Source organism: Pelecanus crispus, chromosome 6, assembly GCF_030463565.1.
Source record: "Pelecanus crispus isolate bPelCri1 chromosome 6, bPelCri1.pri, whole genome shotgun sequence".
In the NCBI taxonomy this organism is placed as follows: Eukaryota; Metazoa; Chordata; class Aves; order Pelecaniformes; family Pelecanidae; genus Pelecanus; species Pelecanus crispus.
In genome coordinates, this window is record NC_134648.1 from 17,912,348 (window position 1) to 17,929,481 (window position 17,134).

Sequence of the window (17,134 nt, forward strand, 5' to 3'; positions counted from 1 at the left end):
AGTCGATTACGGACTGTTTTTCTGTGAAATTATTTAGTGCCTCTTGGAAATGAAGTCACCAAAAAGACACTGGATCAGAATAGCAGTATTGTGAGGACTCTGTATGCTCTCTTACAAAGCCCAGCAGAAGTGTAAGGGTATTGTGATAACTGCTAACAGTCAGCAGTGGATCTCCAGAGCTACATGACTGAGACGAAAGGGAACAGAAACTTAACAGGGCTAAAAAGTATGTCTCTGAGTACAGTACAGCCCATCATCAGCCAGCAAGGTCATCACTCAGTCCTGGAAAGGACAGATCTGGTTAGAGAACTAAAGAGGGACAACAGTTTCCTTCCCCTGGAAGTGCTGCTGCATGCCCTGGTAAAAGTTTTTGGCAGATTAACAGTCTTCCCTCCTTATAATTATGAGAACCAATATATGGAAAACATACATATTGCTTTCTTATTAGAATATTCCAGTGTTTTTTTTTTAATTTTAAAAAGGACCCTACCCTCCCATTGTACAAAGTCTTATCTCTGGTAAATATTGTTCACATTTTGCTGCAGAGAGAGGGGGCCAAATTCTGATACCCTGCACAAGCGTTATCCCAGTGTCCCTGAAAGATTTGCTGTGATGACAAATGGCTTCTCTTAGTTTTCTAACAGGCTGAGAAAGGCGGGGCAATAGGACGTCATTAAATGCTCTTGACGTGTCTTAGTGATGTAAGACCCTGCTGTGTCTTGGGGATCTTTAGAGCTGGTGGCCCGGATTTACTGAATCTTATATAAGCCACAATGTACAATCAAAACTGTTAAGAGATTCATGTAAAAATGTGAAATCATACTACTTCAAGTCACTTAGCAGGATAAACCTGGAGGAACTGTACGTTGCTGTCAGCAGCATGGGGGCCTATGGTATGCAGTCCTGGGGCCTCAGATCCCACCTTTTCTGTGAAAAGTTGGGAACTATAAACCCAGAAATGCAATGCTTTTCACTCTGTAGACCTGGAGGTCATCTGCAAGCAAACTGATATTAAGGATCTGTGATGATAGATTCTCATAAGCATAACAAGAAGCAAAGTTGGCAGGGAGAATCAATCAGTTTGCCTTGTTAAAAAAGTCACTGGGGAACAGCGTCAAGTTTCCGAAAACAGAAGTCCCAGGTCAGGCACATCTGAAAGCTTGTCCATGGCTCCTAGTTAAAACCATGGCTTGTTTTTAGTAAAGTTTTCTCTCTCTTCATAAAGCTTGGTCATTTTACAACCATCTCAGGGAGCTGCACTATTTGTCACATGGCTGGTACATCACAGGTTTTGGGACATGGCAGCACAGACGTTTATTTTCCCATGCCTAGAAATCCTTATGCAGGCAGTGAGGGAGTTAACGCTACTGCTTCTTTCTCATCCATTCTTAAGCCTGCCTTAGTGTGCACCATCCCTGTGGCCGTGTTTCCCTTTACAGGCAAGGTTAGCAAATTCAGCATGTCTGGACGTAGCTCAGACATGGGGGAGGCAGTGCCTGAAGGAAGCAGCACAGTAGTTCAGGAGCCCACCACAGCAGCCACCAAGGCTGTTAATTCAGCTGCTTTGACCAAGGGAAAGACCAGTTTGTAATGCTTTCGGACAAGTTTCATTGTATTTATTGAGCTCCTAAAGGCTATGATGGTGTAAGGGGAGATTATCCCTTCGTCCACTGTTACGTGCTGCGGCTTTATAACATGCGTAGCAGTATCGGCTGGCATTGGTGTCTTTGGTCATAGAGCTACAAGTCAGCCCTCCTGAAGAGGCAGAATTAACGTCTCTCTGTGTAAACGTCCCAGGTTTGAAGTCCTGTGGTTGTTTAACTCCATTTTTAGCATGACCCAGTGAGACTCTGAGGAGGAGGCGGATGTGGCTGGTAGAGCAGTGAAAGTGCCTCTGTCTGTGCTAATGCCGGTTCCCCATGAGCAGTGGCTTTAGGGCTCAGGTTTGCATGGTTTGCAGTAGTTGTTGGAAGCCTTTCTGAATTCATCTTCAAGTAAATTTCCTCGAGCCAAGTGAGCTTAGGGGCCAAAATTTTATTCTTTATATAAGTGCTAAGATGCAATTGTCTAGACAACAAGTGACTGTAGTTTGTTTTAATTAGTTAAGCAAAAAGCATTCATTATATTCTGATGCTTTGCAGACACCTGAGCAGGATTTCCTAGAATCTCAGGGACATCTGTGCTTTTTCTGCTTCTCACACTGGCTAATGAGGAATGGTACGCAGCGTTTCTCTCTGCATCTGATCCCTCGCGCTGGAGGGAGTGAAATTACCAATAAACGGTTGGCTCATAGTTGTATCTCAAGGACAGGACATTCTCCCTGCTAATTGGGAGAAAGGAGGAGAATTCTTCTGACCAGTTTCAGAGTAATCATGAAAGCATAATCTCCTAATAATTCCAAAGGATTCTTGCTCAGAGACATTTAAGCACTCCAAAATGTTTCCTCATAAAGAAAAGCTTATAGCATATCTCCCAAATGTCTACCACTGCCCTTTGAAATGTGACAAAGACCCTGTGGGCACAATTCGCTGCTCAGACGTTGTATCTGTGCAGCGGTCCCCACCATAAATCTGGTGTTTTTACAGTGAAGTCCCATGCGCAGAAATACAGAATATGCATCAGAGACTGCATTGCAGGTAGAGGAGGCAGGCTTAGCTTTCTATTAAAACAAAAATGACAAATATTGAATAGTTTGCAGAAGTCGAAGAGCTGGCTTTTTCTTTGAGTGGATCCAATGCTAAGTTGACTTGTAACACTGGACAGTCAGATCAGGGACTTCACTGGTCTTTATGCGCCATTGTAGAGTTTTCATTTCTCTGTTCATTCTTAAGTATCACATGTAGTTTTGGTTTTAGTGAAGGACTACTATAAGGGTAGGTGAGAACAAGTAATAGGTTCTATAGTGACCCTGGCTCTGTTGCAGATTGCACCTTCTGCCCCTAATTTCTAATCGTGCATCATCCACAAAGAGTTTTGCTCAGTTGAGCATGCACTCTTATCTCCCATTTTTTCTCCTGCCGCAGTCTCCAAAGCATAGTTGATGGCCTATTTGCTGTGATCTGGTCATGCGTTTGTGTGTTTTTATCTAAGTCCTGTGAAAAGGACTGATCCGGCTGTCATTAAATATTTTCCTGCTCACACTAACATTCAGCATGGTTTGTGGCTGTAGTAGCCACAGAGGCTACTATAACCATAGAGAGGTTTCTGTGTCACTGGGAGGGAAAAAGAAAGTGGGTCTCTCAAAACTGAAGGCACTGTAAAACCATTATATCAACTCATGACATAAAGGAGAGAGAGCCTGAGAGCCCAGTGGGTTTGTTTCACAACATAGCAGTGAATTTATAAATGGGAACTATATTTGATACATTTTTTCCTTAGTACAGCTCATTTTTGTGTCATACTGGTGGCCAAAGGCTGAGCTATTTTATAAAACTGTCATGCATAAGTAGGAGAGACAGTGCCTGACCTCAAAAGATCACAGTCTGAATGCATCAGACACATGAAAGGTTGGAAGGAAAAGAGGTGCGGAGAGAGAAAGTAACTTTCTCAAGGTCGCATAGAAAGTAGGAGAGTCCAGACTGTACCATAATTCTCATGCTACTAACCCTCCCCAGCTTTTAGAAAATTTGCTGACAGTACCTGTTCAAGTAGGGGTCCCTGTTGTGAGTTGGGCTCCAGAGAGCTGTACTCTCTAAGCATACATTATTTTGGGAACAGTAATATTGTGACCATGTCTAACAAAAGTAAAGCATTTTTTCAGCCCATCAGCACAATCATGAGATCAGTCTGCAGCCTCTGAAAATGAATGTTAACAGCACTGACACTATGAAACATGATTTGAAATGACTGTATATTTTGTGCCTCGCTTCGCAAGGCCAAGATGATGATGATTTCCTGTATTATCTATAACATGATTAGGAAATTTCTTGCCCACTCATGTTTCTGGACATTTCAGCTAGGGCAAGAGTCGTTGCCAATATCAAGTCTAGTTCTGAAAGATCTATACCAGCTTCCCCATAATTTTTATTCCAGTAATTGAAATGCTTTCAGATCTGAAAAGAGATGGGCAGTTTTCAAAGTTAGGAATAAGAATAGGGTTTTTGTTTTGTTTTTTTTTTTTCTATTTTACCAAGATTAATGTCTGCATGGGAGAAATACGAAGAAAATTTGGTGGGGAATTTTCCAGCTAACTGTGAGTATAAAAAGAAAGTTTGGACTGCACTGCAAACATGCATTTTCTGTGCTAGTGTTCTGCTCCTGAAGTCTGCAATCAGCTCGTTCATGGATTCCTGGAAGATATGAACGACTCTTCATTACAGCATAACTTGAACATCTTCATGTTAACACGTTCCTGTTTCCTCTCTCCCTCTTTTTGTAGATTGAATATAAGCTTTGCAACGGGTCTGACAAAGAATGTGTGTCTCCCACAGCCAAATTCACGAAGAAGGAAACACTGAAGGTATGTGCAAAGCAGCCATATCAGCATCAGCTGACTTTCTTTTACAAAACAAGTAGTATCTTCCAAACAAACCATTGGGAACTGCTCTGAGTCATTTCCCAAGACCCAGAGAAGCCTGCGACTTCTCTAGGAGTCGTTATAGGCCAAGGGCATTTACAGGCTTTACATACAGGATTAGATTATATACTGCAAACAGAAACAAATAGGTGTAATTATTTCACTCTGTTTGTATGTTCCAGAGCCATTAGGCACCTCAAGAGGATTGTAATCCTTCACTGGTCTTGTTAGGAGGGGTATGCCTAGGCAATCTGAGCAAATTATTGCTTGAACACTTGCTTGTCTACCAAACCACAAGTATAAATAATTTTGTTTGGATGAAATTAGATTTAATATCTTTAATTTGAGGGGTGAGGAGGACTGGGTATTCAGCCTCTTTCCATTCCACCCAAAGACAAGCCAAATTAGATTATGTTTAGTGGAACTTCAGGAGCAAAGAAAATGCCTGCTATCTTCTTGTGGTTTTGTTCTTCCTTGTGCTCATTTCTGGGGAACCTGTGCTGGGTCAAGTTCTAGCTGTGCTATACATAGCTGTCCTTAATGCATTATGTTCTTTCCTCCCCAAAAGAGGCCATGATTACAGCTGCTGTGTTTTCTCTGTTCTCAACCAGGTACAAAAAAAAAATTACAGACAGGAGAAGAAAAGAGCTACCAAACAACTCTTCAGTGCTCTAAAGGATCCCAGTGTAGTGATCACAGCAGACTGGCTGAAGGTATTTAATACAGACCATTGTTTCTGAGGCTGTAGGAAAAAATAAGTGAGAAGCAGTTGATGTGTCTGAGACTTATGCACCAGCACTTTTTTGAGTGAAGGAAGACTGAATAATTTTGAGTTGAAGTTGCTGTAAAGCTGTACTTAAATAACTGCTATAAAAGTGGAGTTACGGGGAATATTTACTTTCCATCTTAACCTAACTTAATCCATCTATTCCATGTCCTTAGGTAGCAACATGGTCTCAAAAAGTGCATAGCACAAAAGGAAGTGATGATGTTTCTTTCTTTCTTCCTCTCTGAAAGAGTCCACTGGCCTCTTCCCATAGATGTGTTTTTGTACTGAAGAGGGAATAGACAGAGTAACAGCCTGGAAATGGGCAGATACAGCTTGTTCTATTGACAGTTGGATTTTATGTTGTCACAGCACAGAACGAAACACATTGGACCTGATGACAACTGTAATTTCTCCTTGTGCACAGACTCAACTACTGACAGCTTCTCACTGAAGTCCTGAAAATTTGTATGTGGCAAAATAAATTTGGATTGACATTGAGAGATGTTACCTTTGAGCACTGTTTTCCTCCTAATTTGGGGCCATTTAGCCTTCTCTACTAATAGTGAATTGGTTGTCCCTTTTATAATGGCAAAACTTAATTTCCAAACCTCCAAACACAGAACTCTTTAAAAAAAAAAAACCAAGTAACTCAGGGATTTCACAAAACAATACAATAGCATTTGACCACTGTGAAAAACATCCAACATTGTTGTACGATCAGTATTAGAGGCCAGAAAAGTGAGATGCGTGTGGTTTATATGAGAAATTAGATTGGCAACAGAATGTTTCCATAGTGTTTAGTGTTGATGATAGATAAATATTGAGTTTTTTTTAAATGCAGAATACCTGTTGCATGCTGGAAATTTCTGGTTCAGCAACAAATAATGCTGGGCCACAAAAACAGAACACTGACATAAGACTTGAGGTTTGGCCTATGTACATTGAAGACAAGAAGACCTTAGGCAAAATCTAACCTGACTGAGGAACTTCCCCACTCTTAAAGCTGTTATCTATACGCTATCAGATTTAATGTCTTCTATACAAGAGAGAGTATGCATTGAGCATGACAGAGAAGTAAACCAGCTGGAGAAGGTGCTTTTAAAAATGGTGTATTTGACAAAACCCATTAATAGCTCTGTTCTGCAGAACACTATTAAAATGACTTGTAAGTAAAGTTAGACCAGCTATAACATTTTTCTATGCAATGTTCTAATTGGCGTGTCCTTCATGATTATTAACAGATCACTCTCACATGGGCCAGCACTGCTAGTTGCCTAAAAAATTAAGCAAGCTGCTAACACTAAGCCAGTAATAAAAATATGAAGACTAGATTCTGATAGCCAGATTTACAAGGTCTGGGATTTTGCTATGAGATCCCTAAGACTGTTCAGATAATGCAGTGTATTTTCCTAAGGAAGTATATTGTAGCGTGGCCTTGGGAGAAACACGTACTGGAAATACTGTATAAATACTGAATAAATGCTGTTTTTCTTTTAAGGAGCAACATAAGTGCAACTTTTTGTTCTCTCCCTGCTTCCCTCCAGATTCGTGGGACTCTGAAGAGTTGGACCAAGCTGTGGTGTGTTCTGAAACCAGGAGTGCTGCTGATTTATAAGACACCAAAGATCGGACAGTGGGTTGGGACAATCTTGCTCCATTCTTGTGAGCTGATTGAGAGACCCTCCAAAAAGGATGGCTTCTGTTTTAAACTGTTTCATCCTTTGGATCAATCAATCTGGGCTGTAAAGGTAACAATCCTGATGCGTCGAACAACCTCTCCTTGGTCACCAAAGTGTCTGAGCACTAGTGTTATCTAGCATTGATATTATCTCGATTTGCAGTTATTCAGTTGCTGTTAGTGATGGTGAATTGACTGCCTAAAAAGATTAAAGACACCAAAGCTTGGTCATGATAGGACATCAAAGGAACACGGTGCATTGTGCTTAGTTATACAAATGTGTCATTCTTTGTGTATAGATGCATGCATAGACTGAGGAAAGGGGAAACATGTTAGTGCAGGAAAAAAGATCCATACCTAGAAGCTATATCAAGCCATGGCCTACATCTTTAAAAAGAGATGAGGAATAGACCCAGTTAACTGACTTCCCCAAAATAAGGACACAGAAAGCACCAAATGCTTTGCACAACACTGGAAGAGGGCTGGCAAAGTGACAAAAAACAGATTAATGGTTTGACTTTTTTTTCCTAATGCCTCTGAGGTTTGGGTTTGTTTGCAGTGGACTTGGAACTCAGTGGTCTGCTCAAGCCTTGACTTTTCCACAAAAGTGTGACTTTGGATAAGTTGCCTTAATTTTCTCTTCTTTCAAATGGAAATAGCAAGGTCTTCTCCCCATCAGTTTGAGTTGTTCTTCAGTCTGTTGTTACTCACAGGCTGAGACGGTCTCTTCCTGTGCACACAATAGCTCTTGTAGTGACCTCTGGATCTCCCTGTAATGCAAATGATTAATAGTTTCTCACACTTCTTAAAATAACTCCCTGCAAATTTTAAAGAGCTGCATTTCTTTTTCTTCTTTCCCTTAAGAACAGGCAAAAAGAAAAAAAATTATCTAATGCCTATGAGCAAAGAGGAAGACCCCGGTACCTTCTGAGAGGCACTGAGAGCAACATCTGTTGGATACCCTGAAGACAAAACTTAAATGTTCTTGACTCTTGTTTCCCCATTAAAAACAGTGACTCAGCAGAGTTACTGCAGACATAAATTCTCTAGGAGACATCACGAGTGTAAGCAAGGCATTACAAGCTGGTGCCTTGCTGCAAGATGGTCAGCAGAGTAAATTTACTTGAAAAGACTCATGCGAGAGTGACGAAGACATCTGTCATTGGCATCAGAAGATCTAACAAAATGGAGGGGAAGCCATGTGGGAGCAGATCAAGCAGGCTCACTCCTGCTCATCCCTGCAGTTAATTGAACAGTTAAACACAGCTATAAAATCACTATAAAAATTCTTGCAATTTTTAATAAGGTAGGAGGAGAGAATTAAAATTAACCTCAACAACCAGGGGTAAGAGCTGTTGTTTTCTGACAGTAGCTCAGCTCTGATCTGTGCCTAGATACATTGCTTTTGCTTTAAGTCCCAAAGGTTTCATTGCTACCTTGCTTCTTATTAAATTTTGAGAGTTTTGGTGCTTTTTTAATTCAGAGCATGCACTCAAGAAGTTTGTTGATCATTTGCTGTCCATCAACAAAAAAATTCCTTGTGAATTGACAGGTCAATAGAATTCTGAAAAGCACAGTCAGGAGAGGCAGTGAAAAAGTAGAATCAAAAGTGCACTCAGGTACTGAAAAGTAGTGTTGCTGACAGATCTGAAGTGTTCTGCTAGAATGCTCTTCCCTTGATATGAATCATCCAAAAGAAAGAGGAGTTTTTATCAATGTGTATATGTATCTGTGCATGTGTATGTATTTCTAATTCTTGTGTCTCTTGAGAAAATATATGACAGAAATAGGAATTAGTATATTAAATATGAAGGGATTATATGTCTGAAAATGTTTGTGTACTAGAGGAAGTTCCACGAGATTTGAATTTTAAAGTCAAAGTAATATTCTAAGTCACTTGAGACAGGTATTTAGAAAGCTACATTAGAGCTGCATAGTAGGATATTTCCCGAAACCTGAGTTCAGCCTGGATTGTTATGTGTGATAGATGCTTTCAGCCACAAGGTGAACACTGATGAACACATCAAGAAGAAATCCACCAGTGAACTGCTTGATGTCAAAGAAGCTGTCTGCACTCTGACAACAGTTTAAAGCTGAAACTGCTAAAAATACTGGTTTGTTTTATGTCATTTCATGGCCTTCTTTTAAAGCAACTGGAGCAGAATTGACTGATCTAAATTGGTTATGTATAACTGTGCAAAGAAAGCCTATTTCTCATGAAATATAGATTAGCCTGAGCTTAAGCAGAAAGCCCAAGTTACCATCACAATAGAAAGAAGATCTGGCTAAACAACTTCAACTTTTGGCTAAAATGGCGTGTGAAATTTTCAAGGATTTTCCAGACTAGAGTTGATGGTCCAGCTTTGACTCATATCAGTGGACTTGCAGCTAACTCAGGGTAATTAACGAGCACCTTTGTACATGTTGGCCTGGCTGCTCAGCAGACGTTTGGAGCTAACTGCGGGGTTCAGCCCCGGAACAAATGTCTGGTTCAAGCACTGCCCTAGGCATTTATAGTTGTGCTAGCCCATTAAATTTGACATGGAGGTATGTAACTTCAGTTAGAGCCGGATGACATTTTGGGGTGCCTTTCAAATGGTAGGTGTAAGACCTAAGATGTAAGACCATTACTTATAGTTGAAAGCTAAATATATGCACCAGGGAACTGTTTTTCCTATAAAGCTCTCTGCAATCTAGAGCTATCTTAGAAGCATATCACTGTGGGGAGAGAGTCCTTTATCCTACGCTGCTTCCCTGGCTTTTCAAGAGTTTTAGCCTGAAACTCCTTCACAGTGCAAATGTATTGCAACGACCTTTGCTCTGCCCAGGTCTTTGTAAACCCAAGGCCACAACTGCCAAGCTCTCAGAATCAGTCAGCAGTGCAAGCAGCAGTAAGAAAAGCTTCCTCCGCACGCTCCAAATACTGCCACGGAGGCACTTCGTCCACTGTGTGAAGGCAGTGTGATCCCACCCTGCTTCAGGGAAGAGATTTCTTGCCAAGATGACTGCAGGAGACTGGGGAATGCCAACCCAGTAATTTGTGTGAGGGTGTGGGTGTCCTCTTGCTTTGCAGAGGGAGTGTAGGGCTATCAGCCGACATGGTTTGCCCAGCTGTCCCAAAAAAATGTCCTGGAATAGTTCATATTTCCCTTTGAGCTTGCTCAGAAGCTAGCTGAACAGTGTGGTGTGGGAAGGCTTTTATGGACTGCAGCTTGTTCTGACATTTATTTAGAGGGCTAAATGAGTTGGGGTCAGACCCACTGAATCTGGGAATATATGTAATTTGAATTTTGTTGATTTTAAGAACTTTGAGTCATCCCTTTAAAGGACACAGTTCTAGTAATGGGCTTGTGGTGCTGCTTTTACAGTGGTTTGTTCTACTCCATAATACAACACAGTTAGTTTCAACTTTGTCCTTACAGTTATCCACAGTACTGTTAATGAAAGGGATTTTTTCCCCTTTTTTAAGCTTTGTTTTCTGACTCTCCAAGACTAGATGTCTTGTCATACTATCTGAAACAGTGTGAATCCACGCCATTTTTCAAAGCCTAATCAACCCCTGTTTGATAATGCCTTTTGAGTCTCAAATCAAATGTAAAGACAGGACTGATCTGATGATGATCCTTTCTTACTTGTACTGTCTAGAGGCTGCAGCTGAGCTCCAGGTCCTAGTGTAGCAGGGATAAAATTCACTTTTAGTGAGAGATGGTCATTGTCTTGGAGGTCTTAGACTCTAAACAGGCATGATGCCCAAAGGCTGGGAGACATAAAGCATCATTATCTCTGCTGTGCAGATACAGAACCTCATTTACTCTGTGGAGATGTTGACTTTATTTTTATGGCCTCCTCTCTTTTCTTCTTCTCCTTTTCTTTCTGTGGGAAACAGCCCCCTCCATATATGAGCATGCCTTACTATTGAATATGTTTCCTTGACAGAGTGACCTGGCTGCTCCTTGTGTTTATCCACATGCCTAAACATCTGTTAAAACCTGGTGTTATCCCCTCCTTCCCTTCTCCCCCTTTTTTTTTCATAACGATTCTCTGGATCTGTACTGTTTGGTTGTGGGTTTTTTCCTCCAACAGAGCAAGTATCAACCTCTGCACTGAAAACACAAGTAATGGTGTTATCAACAGTTGTTGAACACCCTGCTCAGCTGCACGCTACTGAAAGGCAAAATGCCATCAGGAGTGATGCCTGATTGCATTAATGTCACTTGTAATTTCTTAAGCTGCTCTGCTTTGGTTTACTAATCAAATCTCAACTTTGCCAGTCTGACTATCAAGCCTTTAAACAGTCTTAATTTTGTGAACCTCTTGTGGGAGAGGGGAGGGGAAAAAGAAGTGAGTAACAAAGATCCCAATTTCTCCTGGCAGCAGCAGAACCCTGCAGATGTGAAGACAAGAAGCTAGACTGGAGGTTGTTGTCTTCTCAGCACTGCATCTTCGTTGCATGGACTCATACAATTTGATGCTTGTCCTGTGCTTGCAGTCTTCATTCTTCCCAAATTTGGTTTCCTGAGTGGAACTCAAAAATAAAAATCCAGATAAAACTACTAGACACTTGTATACAGGAGCAGTTTTCAGTAGCAGTCACAGTTTCCCTGCTTACAAACTAGTGCTAGGGAGAAGTCCTTCTTTCAAGGAACAGGATGGAATACTATAAAGGCCCATGTAAGGGAGGAGAGTTATACTCAAACTGCAAAAATTTGCCTGCACATTTTCAACATTGTGTGGTATTTTCTAGAAACTCAAAGAAGTCTGTGTTTGAGCACCCTGGACAAAACCACTTGTTCTGCCCTGCAGTTGATGTAGTGGTCATACAAGTATTGGTGATGTTTTCTGCTCTGCATTTATTTCTGACATGATGTCTGCATATTTGAAAAAGGATCTGCTTTCATGTTGTTTGTTATAAAGTGAGGAAGAGAAGGAACTGGAGGAGGCTGGGTCACTTTGGAAATGCAAGGGCTGAGGAGGGATTCCTATTTGTTTCAGCCAGGTTGTGGCATAAAATCCATACCATGGACAGTATGAAGCTGTGCTCATCAGGTACAGGAACTGCTTTTTCTTAGCCGCTTCTGGAGCTCAAGAGAGGAGAAAGCAGGGAGGAGACCAAGGTGGGAGACTGTGGTTCTGCTCAAAGAAGTGCGAAATCCAAGATGGGCTCTGCCTCCCTGGGAATCATTTCGGGAGGGTCATGCTGAAGGGATTGTGGCAGGATGTTCAGAAGACACTACAATCTTTTTTTTGCCAGAGCTCCTAAACTAAAGGCAACATAAACAAGCAAAGCCTGTTTTTGTTAAAGCTTGAAGTGGCCGTCACCCCAGACACGATGGCATAAAGGTTCTCAAAGGGTCTGGATGAAGAGGTGAAGGGCTGCAACCCAGCAGCATGTGCCCATCCTGGGAGGACACCTCTGGTCCTCAGCCTGTGGTTTTCCCTGTCTCCTCCTTTCCCACAGACAGGTTTGCAGGATGGAGTTTCCCCTTTGTTTCCTTCCAGAAAAGCTGACTATCTCTGCTAGATATCTGCTGAAATCTGACTATATCTGCTGAAAATCTCTGCTAGAGACACGCACAGGACAAGGCATGGGCTCTGCTGCTTTTATGGTGACACATTATCATGGTTTAGCCCCAGCCAGCAACTCAGCACCACACTCACTCACCCTGCCCCGGTGGGATGGGGGAGAGAATCAGAAAAGTAAGAGTGAGAAACACTCCTGGGTTGAGATAAGAACAGTGTAATAATTGAAATAAAGTAAAATAGTAATGATAATAATAACAAAATAATAATAATAAAAATAAAAATAATAATAATATACAAAGCAAGTGATGCACAATGCAATTGCTCACCACCCGCCGACCGATACCCAGACAGTTCCCGAGCAGCAATCGCTGCTCCCCGGCCAACCCCACCCAGTTTATATACTGAGCATGATGTCATATGGTATGGAATAGCCCTTTGGTCAGTTTGGATCAACTGTTCTGGCTGTGCCCCCTCCCAGTTTCTTGTGTACCTAGCAGAGCATGGGAAGTTGAAAACTCCTTAACTGGTATAAGCAGTACTTAGCAACAACTAAAACATCAGTGTTATCAACATTGTTCTCGTACTAAATCTAAAACACAGCACTACACCAGCTACTAGGAAGAAAATTAACTCTATCCCAGCCAAAACCAGGACACACATAAAGGGTGTTTCATTGCTAGTGTGTCAGGCTGCAGACAGGCTCGGTGTGCACTGCATGGAACAGTCCATTCAGGTGTTGCACAAAGATGGATAATAGCAAATATTTGACTGTTTTCGTCCCAAGAGACGGGAATGAGATTCTTCCATTCCTGAGGATCTGAATAAACAGAGTAGGTTTTAGGCTGAGCATAAGTTAGACCAAGCCCCATTTACATCAGAGCCCATTACTGCTTTGGAGCTGCAGCAGCAATGTCATGATTACTAATGAGTGTCTCTAAATTACTCCATCTGCTCCTTCCTTCTTTTCTATCACAAACATATGCACTCTACCCAGGAAGGGTAGAAAGACGTTGAACAGTCCATTGCATCTTCTGTGCCTTAGACTTTTTGTCTGTGTGCATTTCCAGGGCCCAAAGGGAGAAAATGTTGGTTCGATCACTCAGCCTCTTCCCAGCAGCTACTTGATTTTCAGAGCAGCCTCCGAATCAGATGGTAAGTTTTGGTCTTCGTTTGCTTTCTCCAGATTGCATAGTCTTTACTAGTTAAGAAAATAAGTCGATGCAAAAAAAAATTGGTATGTGAAGGTAAAAATGGTGGCTCACGCAGCTTGAGATGCCATTTGTTATCAATGGTCAGAACAGATCACGCAGACTACAGGCACATTTCATATTTCTCACTGAACAGCCACCTTTCTGGCCATGTGTATGGAAGAAGGACCTAGGCTTGTAGCTGGTGAAAAAACACTAAGTCAGTCTATACTGAAGGATGAAAGGAGTTGATCCCAGAATTGGGATGAGAGGGGGGCTTAACTGTTTCCTCGGTTCAGCAGAGACTTTAGTGGGTTATCTGCCTACGTTTTACACTTGGTAGGGATCTGTTGGAGGAAAATTACATAGTAATATTGAAGAACTGTTTATAGATGTCTCTCAACCACAAGAATTCTGCTGTAAACTGGCTGTACCATGGTTTACAGTATAGCAGGCCCAGATGCTGATGACTCCACCTGTAAAATACCATTCCGGGAATTCACAAAATTATGGAAGGTAAATTTAGGTCAATATATAACAGGCAAACCAGCTTGCTATGTGAAAATCTCTATAAATTACTTTAGCAGACCTAAAATATCAGTGATTTTTAAGTAGATAAGAAGATTAAAAACATGTTTTCATTCCATTTGACCTTCAGACTACTGTAATTTTTTTTTTTTTTTTTTTTTTTGCCATAGCAAATTAACCCAGGCTGTTCATTTTATGGATATTTTTCACCTATTCCACCAAGGGGGCTCATGTAGCCCATGTGCTCCTTTGGGTCTCATCTAGAATAATTTTAAGGACACAAGGATTTTTTATGGAGCACAGTGAGCTTTGAAAGCAGTGTCCTTCTTGTCCAGTGATTAAGTTTTACATATTCCTAAAGGCTGGAAATGGGACAATGCCAAATACACCTTTCACTTGGTGCTTAGAATAGGAGGAAACCTTTCATTACAGGCTTGGCCTGCTGTTCTTCCTGCTCCTGTGCAAAGTGGGCTGTTCATAGTGAGGGATACCATCTCAACCCTGAAAGCTGCTTGCAGATGCCAGTGTAGTGAAATGATATGAAAATAAGTGGAACTTGTATACAGCCATAAAAGCACAGCTTTTGCTTTGAATATTATGCTTTTGTAGCTTATGGAACAGTACAGCTTATTTGTGTAAAGGAATACAGGATTCCAACCCAGCTCCAAATAGCACCTGTCTAGAAAGGGATAGATTGATACAGTAGTCCCTTGGGAAAAAAGAGTGTTGTTGGGGTTGAGCTGCTAAATTACAGGCATTTCAAACCCTGGTTATACAGACAGCCCACAGAATAGATATAGGGAACAGTCCCCACAGAGTTGTTAGCAACCAAATAGCTTCAACAACTGTCAATCTAGATTTTCTAAATTGCTATTTCCTTAGACATCCATGTAACTTGTCTTTCCATTAACTTAATTAGAAAATGTCCAAAGGGAACAATGTGGTCATTGTATGTGTTCAAAACAAATTGCTGTGTCATAAAGTACTTTTTTCCTCGCATGTCAGCTATCTTCTAAATGAAAACTTTCATTCTGGTGGAAACCTAATGATTAAACCTTAAAGTCAGCCTGGCAGAGACCTGTGGCTGAACTTCTACTCTCTTTTTACGACGACTGCCATAGGCCAGTTATGTGAAGTAGAATAGCTTTAGATTTGTTCAAACTAACCTTACCCATAAAGGCTCCCAAGCTAGCAGTAGCTCTCAAGAGATCATTGGAGGTAAGACTCTTCTAGCTGTGTTCTCTCTGTCTGGGTCATACTCCACATGCTGAAAAAGCACAGAAGGGACTGTATCTGGCACATGAGAATTTTCAATATTTAAATGCCTGTGGGAAGATTTCTGCCCAGTGAATTATTACATGTCTCTCATATCATAAGAGCTTAAAATAGTGAGTTACTGGAATGTATTTTTAAAGCCAAGATATTGGCCAAGATTCTTGGGAAGCATGCAGAGGCCAGGCAGATCAAAGTAGAATTACTTTCAGTTTTAATATGATTTTCCTTTACTTTGCTGCTTCTCTACAGTAGGGTCTTAAGGTTAGATGGAAAGCTAATGTGATCAAGGGAAGGAGGAGGAACTGAGATACCTCTCAATCAAATATTGTGTATATAGAAAATAACTAGGGCCTTTGGTTAAGGATGAAATAATATATCCTCTTGAACAGCACTAGCGATGCCCTAGAGCCACCTGCAGAGGTTTGGAACCCCCACATTATGCCTGGTGGATCCTGAGAGTCGGAGGAGGTGACCGTGACAGCCAATGTGAAGTGAAGCTTTGGGATCTGCCCATTTAGCAGTGGACTTCACAAAAAAAATTGATATAAGATTGCACCAGGAATATTAGCATGAAAAATGGTGTCATTTTCAGCTGAATGAGAGTGTTTGACTTCACAGCTGAGGCCAGTGAGCTATGAGAAATGGCTGTACCTTGTGCAGGAAGGGAAGGATGTGAATCTGCAGACAAGAGGGAAGAACAGCTTGTACAGTCAGGCTAGCCTCCCTCCCAAACAAAAGAGCTGTATTGGCATGGTGACTGTGCTATGCCCCTTTTGTTTGTTAGTTAGCCTTTGTGGGGGCAGTTTGGGGGTATCCGCTCCACTGAGCGGTGTAGACATGCTGACAAATGGCCAAACACATGAGTGTCACGCTCAGTAATGAGTGACTTGGGGACAGTATTAACATCAGTAGGTGGCGTAAAACATATGCAGACAAGGACACAAGGAACAGAAACTGTTAAATTCAAAGAAATCTATATAAACTGCAGCAAATTAAGGCTTGTACTTTGCAATTAATACAATTTGATTTTAAGCCCAGAAGAGACACTGCTGAAATGATTGTACACTGTTATATAGCTTTACCTGTTGTAGAGAGGCATCTCCAAGAAGGTGTACCTGAGTTTGTTTCATTTCTTTAACGCACTGGACAAAAATAGAGGGTGCAATTATGGTCAAGAGAGGCAAGAGATTAAGGTAAAATGAGCTAAGGTAGCTGACACAAATGGGGCAGGTGGAATCTATTCCCTGGCATAATGTTGGTTTATATTTGTAGTATGTTCGTGTCTCCTCTGTAGATGCAATACTGCGTGAATCTACAGCATCTCTGAGGAGGTGTCCTGACCATGTTCTTCTTAACGCAGTCTCCCATGTTAGTGGTCGAAAATGAACCACAGAGCATTTGGCAAATTTAACAGTAATTCATGGAGGCCTTTGACTTGCTGGGGAATATTGAGTTGCAGCATATGTTAGATGTACAGCTCTGCTATCCAGGCAGCTATATCATGATCAGCAGCTACATGGCGTACTTCTTCTCTCAGCATTTCAGAATCCCTTTTGTCCCCTCTGCCATACCATCTGTGATAGACTGTTGGTAAGATTTAAGGTCCTGACTTCCAGACAGCCTGGAGAACCACTGCCAAGCTACAGTAGATTTCACAT

The 17,134-nt window shown here is 41.4% G+C and overlaps 1 protein-coding gene across 2 annotated transcripts in view; it reads left to right on the forward strand.

The window, feature by feature from the left end:
- The window catches only part of OSBPL5 (oxysterol binding protein like 5), a 63,372-nt gene that overhangs the window by 12,093 nt on the left and 34,145 nt on the right, over positions 1–17,134 (forward strand). The window contains exons 4-7 of one of the 2 annotated variants that reach the window (XM_075712371.1): positions 4,379–4,459; positions 5,128–5,229; positions 6,830–7,033; positions 13,554–13,638. In XM_075712371.1, coding sequence (XP_075568486.1) covers positions 4,379–4,459; positions 5,128–5,229; positions 6,830–7,033; positions 13,554–13,638 — 472 coding nt within the window. The remainder of the gene's footprint in view (positions 1–4,378; positions 4,460–5,127; positions 5,230–6,829; positions 7,034–13,553; positions 13,639–17,134) is intronic. The other variant, XM_075712372.1, reaches the window with a different exon arrangement.